Source organism: Anolis sagrei, chromosome Y (genome assembly GCF_037176765.1).
Source record: "Anolis sagrei isolate rAnoSag1 chromosome Y, rAnoSag1.mat, whole genome shotgun sequence".
Classification (NCBI taxonomy): Eukaryota; Metazoa; Chordata; class Lepidosauria; order Squamata; family Dactyloidae; genus Anolis; species Anolis sagrei.
Genome location: NC_090035.1, coordinates 76,816,624 through 76,825,688, shown reverse-complemented (window position 1 = coordinate 76,825,688; position 9,065 = coordinate 76,816,624). Strand labels below are relative to the sequence as shown.

The window sequence follows — 9,065 nt, the reverse complement described above, 5'->3', positions numbered from 1 at the left end:
GCTTCTTGCATTTATCTTCCCTCTAAAACAGTGGTTCTCAACCTTCGTAATGCCGCGACCCCTTAATACAGCGCCTCACGTTGTGGTGACCCCCAACCATAAAATTATTATTATTGCTACTTCCTAATTGTAATTGTGTTACTGTTATGAATCATAATGTAAAAATCTGAAATGCAGGATGTATTTTCATTCACTGGACCAAATTTGGCACAAATACCCAACAACAGCGCTCCATGCCGTCATGTCAGCCACATGACATGCCCAGTGTGGAACACATCTCACCACGCGAAAACAGTGGATGTGGCTCTTAATGAGACATGCCGCATTATCACAGGGTGTCTGCGCCCTACACCACTGGAGAAATTACACTGTCTAGCCAGTATTGCACCACCTGACATCTGCTGGGAAGTAGCAGTCAATAGTGAAAGGACCAAGGCAGAGACATCTCCAGCTCATCCCCTGTTTGGGTATCAGCCAGCACGTCAACAACTTAAATCAAGACATAGTTTTCTAAGATCTACAGAGACACTCGCTGGAACACCCCAGCAAGCGAGAGTCCAAAAGTGGCAGGCCCAAACCCAGCACCTCAATTCATGGGTGATACCAGATGAGAGACTCCCCCCTGGGCACTCAGAAGACTGGGCGACTTGGAAGGCACTGAACAGACTGCGCTCTGGCACCAGGAGATGCAGAGCCAACCTTCAGAAATGGGGCTACAGGGTGGAATCCTCGGCATGCGAGTGCGGAGAAGAGCAAACCACTGACCACCTGCTGCAATGCAACCTGAGCCCTGCCACATGCACAAGGGAGGACCTTCTTGCGGCAACACCAGAGGCACTCCAAGGGGCCAGATACTGGTCAAAGGACATTTAACCAAATACCAAATTTGCAAAATCTGTGTGCTTTTTTCCTTTTTCCTTTTTCTTTTTAATCTCTGTGTTTGTTTTGCTCTGTTAGAATTGTAATACAATGGTTGCTGATGACACGATAAATAAATAAATAAATAAATAGCCACATGACCTTGGAGGTGTCTATGGACAACACCGGCTCTTTGGCCTAGAAATTGAGCACCAACTCCCAATTAATTACGACTGGAATTAATGTCAGGGGAAAACTTTTACCTTACGTGACCCAATATGCCCAAATTTGAATACTGGTGGGGTTGGAGGCAAAATTGATTTTGTCATTTGGGAGTTGTAGTTGCTGGGATTTATAGTTCACCTGCAATTAAAGAGCATTTTGAACTCCACCAATGATGGAATTGGACCAAACTTGGTACACAGAACTCCCACAACCAATGAAAAGTACTGGAAAGGTTTGGTGAGCACTGACCTTTGGGAGTTGTAGTTCACCTGCATCCAGAGAGCATTGCAGACACAAACAATGATGGATCTGGACCACACTTGGCACAGATACTCAATATGCCCCAATGTGAACACTGGTGGAGTTTGGGGAAAATAGACCTTGACATTTGGGAGATGCAGTTGCTGGGATTTATAGTTCACCTGCAACGAAGAGCCCTCGCCTGTTCCGCACCCTTGACTGCCGGCGGGAGAGCAACGCAGGCGAGGGGCGCCCAAGGAGCCACTCGCCCATCTCTCACCTCCTTCTGCCATCAGAAGGAGATGAGGGACAGGCGGATGGCTTTGCGCGCAGGAGTGCCAGTGGCTCAGGGGGTCGGCTGCAAGTTTGGAGGGTGCGTGGCCAGCTTCGCGACCCCCAGAAAATGGCCAAACGACCCCCCGAGGGGTCACGACCCCCAGGTTGAGAACCGCTGCTCTAAGGGCCCTTCCTCACAGACGTATCAATTTATTTATTTATTTCAATATAAATTTTATTTGAATTAAAAAGGGGAGCAAAAAGAGGATATTTTATTAATACATTTAAAGTGAGAGAACAATAATGTAAAGAGAAAATAGGAAAATAGGATAGGAATCAATTTGTTTGTTTACTTTAAAGACCAACAGGTTGGAGGTTCAAATCCAAGGAAAAGGTGGATGAGCTCCCTCTGTCAGCTCCAGCTTCCCATGTGGGGACATGAGAGAAGCCTCCCGCAAGGATGGTAAAACATCAAAACATCCGGGCGTTCCCTGAGCAACGTCCTTGCAGACAGCTCATTTTCTCACACCAGAAATCCATTTATTTATTTACTTTAAAGACCAACAGGTTGGAGGTTCAAATCCAAGGAAAAGGTGGATGAGCTCCCTCTGTCAGCTCCAGCTTCCCATGTGGGGACACGAGAGAAACCTCCCGCAAGGATGGTAAAACATCAAAACATCCGGGCGTTCTCTGAGCAATGTCCTTGCAGACGGCTCATTCTCTCACACCAGAAGCGACTTGCAGTTTCTCAAGTCACTCCTGACATGGAAAAAAAATCTATTTGGGACTTCAAGGAGTTGCTCTTGACACAACCCCCCCCCCCCCCAACTTAATGACGACTTGGAATGGCCCTGGAATATGACTTGGATTATCTGATTATAATTGTTGTTTTAATATTAAGGTTTTGATTGGTTGGCTTTGATGTTTTTATGTATTCTTTGATTATGTGTACACACGGCACTGAATTGTTGCCCTTGTGAGATCGCCTTGAGTTCTCTCCAAATCGCCTTTCCAGTCCATTTCAACCAAAGTGCTGCTTTATGTCTGCTGACCGAAAGCCTGGTCCCACAACCATAATTTTACTTTCTTCCTGAAAGCCAGGAGGGATGGGGTCCATTATATCTCATTTGGAAGCGCGTTCCACAGGTGAGAGGCCACAGCCGAAAAGGCCCTGTCCCTCATCCCCACCAGCCGCATTTGCGATGTTGGTGGAAGCGAGAGCAGAGCCTCCCTGGATGATTTTGGGGATGTAAGTAGACTTTTTTCCCAGTCTGATGGCCGTTTTTGTGTTTTCCATTTTTGCTGGCATGTTGCATGCATCACCTTGACAGCATCACCTTGACATCACCTTTGCTGGCATGTGGCATGCATCATGTGGCATGCATCGCCTTGACAGCATCATCATTGAGGAAAATAGATGGGCCCTAGGTGCACTGCAAAGCTCAATCTTGCTTGGCTATATGTCACACTTTCTCTACCAAATGCCCCACTATCCCCACTTCCACTTCACCCATGGCTAATCCCGAAGCGCAGAGAAAGAAAGGCATTGAACACATGCTCAGCGGCATTGCAAAGTTCCTAAAACACGGGGAATTAATGGTGCCCAAAACTCCAAGCAATTCCAACTGTGTGACCGTAACGTTTTGAAAAAAGCTAATCTGACTGCCATCCTTTTTAGGCCATAACCCTCTTTGATGTACCTTGGTTCCCGCAGCCATTATGTTCATGCTCATGGCACCATCTCCTTTATGCTTTCGGTCATTCCAAGGATAGGGTCAAAGTATGGTGCCCCAAAAGCATGGCAACTCCAATTGTACCAACATGGCATTTTTAAGAAATCTTATTGCCACTTCTTTTTGAAACACACCCCCTTCCAACATACCCAGATTCTCATTACGTTTACGCTCAGAGGCACCATCTTTTTGTGCCCAAAGTTGTATTTCTATCACTAGATCAATGCTTCTCAATCTTTCTAATGCTTCGACCCCTTCATACAGTTCCTCCTGTTGTGGTGACCCCCAACCACATTATTTTCGTTGCGACTTCAAAACTGTCATTTTGTTATTGTTATGAATTTTCATTTACTGGACCAAATTTGGCACAAATACCCAATACGCCCAAATTTGAATATTGGTGGGTTTTGGGGGGGGGGGGGTTGATTTTGTAATTTGGGAGTTGTAGTTGCTGGGATTTATAGTTTACCTACAATCAAAGAGCATTCTGTACCCCACCAATGATAGAATTGGGCCAAACTTCCCACACAGAACTCCCATGACCAACAGAAAATACTGTTGGTCAAAGATTTCCCCCAGGCACTTCCAAGCCATTAAATGCTAATCAAGGTGGTCAGCTGAAACATTCACACCTAGCTCCAGCAGACAAAGGTCCTTTGTCCTACCTGGCTCATTCCACAGATATATAAACCCATTTTCCTACTTCCAACAGACCTCACTACCTCTGAGGATGCTTGCCATAGATGCAGGCAAAACATCATGAGAAAATGCCTCTAGAACATGGCCATATAGCCCGGAAAAACCTACAACAACCCAGAAAATACTGTGTTTGCTACTTGTCCGAACGCATCCACCCCTACGTCCCATCCTGTAATCTAAGATCATCCGGGGAGGCCCTGCTCTCGCTCCCGTCAATTGCGCAAATACGTCTGGCGGGGACGAGAGACAGGGCCTTCTCGGAGGTGGCCCCTCGCCTATGGAACACACTCCCAAATGTGGTAAGATCTGCTCCCTCCCTCTTGGCTTTCAGAAAAAATTAAAATCATGGCTTTGGGACCAGGCCTTCAGACAGTAGATGTTTGTAGAGTTTAAAGGACATGGACTAGGATGACAATGCTAGTGTATTGAATATAGGAACATGGAACAACGGATTATGAGATTGGATCTTGATTCTACCTATGAGACGCTAATGAGATGTTGTAGTTATGTTTAACTGATTGTTTATTATATCATGGTTTTTAACTGTTTATGATTGAATTTTTCTATTATTAACCGCTTTGAGTTGCCCAAGGCCTGAGAAAAGCAGTATATAAGTGAAGTAAACAAATAAATAAATAATCTATATAAATTAAAATGTAATGTTCGTTTGTGGGATTAACAGAACTCAAAAACCACTGGACGAATTGACACCAAATTTGGACCACAAGACACCTAACAACCCAATGTATGTCCTTCACTCAAAAAAATTGGATTTTGTTATTTGGGAGTTGTAGTTGCTGGGATTTATAGTTCACCTATAATCAAAGACCATTCTGAACCCCACCAACGATGGAATTGAACCAAACTTGGTACACAGTTCTCCCATGACCAACAGAAAATACTGGAAGGGTTTGGTGGGCAGTGTCCTTTGGTTTTGGAGTTGCAGTCCACCTACATCCAGAGATCACTGTGCACTCAAACAATGATGGATCTGGACCAACCTTGGCACGAATACTCAATATGCTCAAATGTGAACACTGGTGGAGTTTGGGGAAAATAGAATCTTGACATTTGGGAGTTGTAGTTGCTGGGATTTATAGTTCACCTACAATCAAAGAGCAATCTCAACTCCACCAACAATAGCATTGGGTCAGACATCCCACACAGAACCCCCGTTGAACCGAACATGGTACACAGAACTCCCATGACTAAGAGAAAATACTGGAAGAATCTGATGGTCATTGGAAGGGTTTGGTGGACATTGACTTTGAATTTGGGAGCTGTAGTTCACCTACATCCAGAGAGCACTGTGGACTGAAACAATGATGGATCTGGACCAAACTTGGCTCGAATACTCAATATACCCAAAGGTGAACACTGGTGGAGTTTGGGGAAAATAGAATCTTGAAATTTGGGAGTTGTAGTTGCTGAGATTTGTAGTTCACCTATAATCACAGAGCATTCTGAACCCCGCCAATGATAGAATTGGGCCACACCTCCCACACAGAACCCCCATGACCACCAGAGCGGGCCACAGCAACGCGTGGCAGGGGACAGCTAGTAAATATATAAAACATAAGATGACCTACACACGAATAACGACGCGACAACCGACGTCTCAGGTAGTCACTGCATTTTATTGGAAAACATTGATATAATTTTTATTTCCACAGCTTCCACTGAACACGACACCACCTGCGCTCAAAGACACTCCCGCTCCCGCCGCGCCGCCCCCCACGCCCCCTTCCCAAAGCTCTCAGGTGCGAGATCCCTCCGTTTCCTCCGCCTCGGCGCTCGTTCGCTCGCTCGCGGAGACAGACGGCAGGAGGCCGGAAAACCTCACGGGAGCGCGGCCTCAAAAAAAAAGCCCCGCTGCGACGGGACTGCACAAAGCACTCTTTCTTTCACCCGGTTTTGTTTGTTTTGTTTTTTTTTCAGGGGGGAAAAAAATATCCCGCCGCTCGTTTCGATTTCCCCTCCGCACGGAAAAAAAAAAAGATCCTTTTTTATTTTATTTTTTTTGTTATTGTTGTTGTTATTTTGATGTTTAGTAAATAAAAAGAGACAAAAAGCATGGAGTCATCGGCGGCTCATGCTGTCTGCCGCAAAAAGGAAAAGCCCGGGGAAGGGAAGCAGGCGAAGTTAAGGAAGCGACACTGAAGAGCGGAGACACCGAAGAAGGAGGAGAAGGAGGAAGAAGAGGAGGAAGAGAAGCCAAGGTGCGGCACAAGCGCTTAAAACCAAGAGCCACTGGGGAAGGGGAAAACGCGTCGCACGAGGAAAGAGGAACGGGGAAGGGGAGGGCGGGCGGGCGGGCGCTCTGGCCCCGTTGGCATCACATCCACTCAGCGGCGGCTTCACCGTTTTTATTGCGGTTCCTTTTCCCGAAAAGACGCGCGCCCCTTTTCCCTAAAAATCCCTCCCCTCCAGCTGCCAATCAAAAGCACCCTCCTGCGGCATCAGATATTTACATAGCAGCTCTGATGTCTGGGCACAATGCTTAGGACCCAAAAAAAAATCAATAATAATAATAATAATAAAGAGTGAAGGACATTTACAATTTGTACAGGGGTTCAAGAACAGGAGATGGACGTCCAAAAGGTTTGCGGGTTTGTTTGTAAAAGAGCCAATCCGACAGTTGAGGAAGCGTTCCGCCCTCCCGAAAGAAATCCCTCTCTTCCTATCCGCGTCTTTTCCATAAATAGAGCTTCCTGGGAAAACCCACCTTCGGCCAAAACGGTGGTGGGGGAAAGGCTTTCTCCCCCTTCTAGAAAGCAAACTAAGAGAAAAAATAAAAAGAAAGATAACCCAGACAAAGAAAACATTCCCATTTCTTCCTTTTTGTACCCCCTTGGTGTTCGCTGGGGCAAGACCCTTCGGTGGCGACCACGCACACACGACCACAGCGCCAGACACATGCAAAACGAGTAAGAAGGTATTTTTTTTTGTGTGTGATTATTATCATCATCATTATTATTATGTTTTGTTTGTTTTGTTGCGCTCTCTCCACCCCGTCATGTGGATTTCTTTGAAAGAAAGAAAAATCTGCGCCCTGGGAGACGGGCCAGCTCTGACCGCAGAACAGAAGGAGACCCGATGGAAACAAAGACATCCACAAGGTTATGGGGCCTGGGGGCAGACCGTTAGGGGTTGCACCGGGAAATCAGGAAGGAAGGAAGGAGGGAAGGAAGGAGAAAGGAGAGGAAGGAGAGATGAGTGCAATCATGCAGCTTGGGAAGGGTTTTTTGTAAATTTTTTTGTTTTGTTTTTAATTACTTGGTCAGATTTATTCCACAGCTGATTGTTTGCTTAGAGAACCAGGTTACTTAAGTAGAGAGAGTGTGTTGGAGAAAAGTATTGAAGGAGAACGGGCATTGCCAGCCACCCACTCTGCGGGCTTCACTTTGCAGTCATCATCTGCACAAACTCTGGAAGAGAGAGAAGCCAAGGAAAGAAAGACAGTCAGGGCCAGGGCGACTTGGGACCGACCCTTTTGTGCCAAATCTACAGTCAAGGATGTAATTGAAATGTTTTTAAATTGCTTTATGATATTGTATATACTGCTTTGTTGGAAACCACCTTGAGTCGCCAACAGGCTGAGAAAGGCGGTATACAAATACAATAAATAAAAATAAATAAGGAGGTAGGTTCTTGTGGGTTTTTTCGGGCTATATGGCCATGTTCTAGAGGCATTTCTCCTGACGTTTCGCCTGCATCTATGGCAAGCATCCTCAGAGGATGCTTGCATCCTCACCTCACTACCTCTGAGGATGCTTGCCATAGATGCAGGCGAAACGTCAGGAGAAATGCCTCTAGAACATGGCCCGATAGCCCGAAAAACCCCACAAGAACCTAGTGATTTCAGCCATGAAAGCCTTCGACAATACAATAAGGAGGTAGTTCAGTGCTCCCTCACTTAGTGTTGCGGGTGTTACGTTCCAGGACAACACACAAAAAGTGAAAATCCACAAAGTAGGGACAACCTATCTATCTATCTATCTATCTATCTATCTTTTACACACACACATAAAGTGGGGGAGCGGCACCCAATCATTAAAAAGATAAGAGAGAGAGGAGATACAAAGCAGTATGTAAATCACGGCCGCCTTATAGCCTTTCCTTATAACTACCAAAAAGAAAAGGTGTGCAGTGCCTTTAAATCTCTCCTCGCTTCTGCCTCACCCTCAGAATGATACACACACACACACACACACACACACGAGGATTGAATGAAAAGTAAAGAATTCATCTTTGTAACACCTCAACGGATGGCAGTACTAGTATGTGGCAGGTACTGGCTTGTTCAGTAGACTCTCCTCTACAGTTCCATTTTGGTGTGAAGTCTTAGCATTGAACGGTTGTGTTGTTAAAGTGAAAAGTAATGCCTCTACCTTCGTAACTCCTCAACAGATGGCAGCACTGGTATGCAGCAGGTACTGGCTTGTTCAGTACTCTCTCCTCTACAGTTCCATCTTGGCGGGAAGACTTAGCATTGAACGGTTGTATTGTTAAAGTGCAAAGTATGAAACCCTGCGCAGATCGTCGGTCAATGCGACTTAAGCAATGTGCAGTTCTTGAATTCTTGACAGCAGAAGGTGTCACCCCAAAGGAGATTCATCAGAGAATGCAAGCTGTTTATGGTGATTGTGTGGATGTGAGTACTGTGCGACGTTGGGTGAGTAAGTTTAAAGATGTTGAGGTGACACCTTCTGCTGTGAAAAATTCAGGGACTGCATGTTGCTTAAGTCGCATTGACCAACCGTCTGTGCAGGGTTCCATACTTTGCACTTTAACAACACAACCATTCAATGCTAAGGCTTCCTGCCAAAAAGGAACTGTAGAGGAGAGTCTACTGAACAAGCCAGTACATGCCGCATACCAATACTGCAATCTGTTGAGGAGTTACGAAGGTGGAGGTGTTACTTTTCATTCAAACCTCGTGTGTGTGTGTGTGTGTGTTTTATATATATATAGCATTCTGAGGATGAGGCAGAAGTGAGGAGAGATTTAAAGGCACCGCGCCCTTCCTTTTTC

General features: G+C 45.7%; 1 protein-coding gene across 1 annotated transcript in view; it reads right to left on the bottom strand.

Moving 5' to 3' along the window:
* Positions 1 to 5,649: 5,649 nt before the first annotated feature.
* LOC137095094 (calmodulin-1) overlaps positions 5,650 to 9,065 on the bottom strand; it is a 31,870-nt gene continuing 28,454 nt past the window's right edge. The window contains exon 6 of the mRNA XM_067461334.1: positions 5,650 to 7,459. Within this exon, the coding sequence (XP_067317435.1) occupies positions 7,431 to 7,459 (29 nt within the window). The 3' untranslated portion in view covers positions 5,650 to 7,430. The remainder of the gene's footprint in view (positions 7,460 to 9,065) is intronic.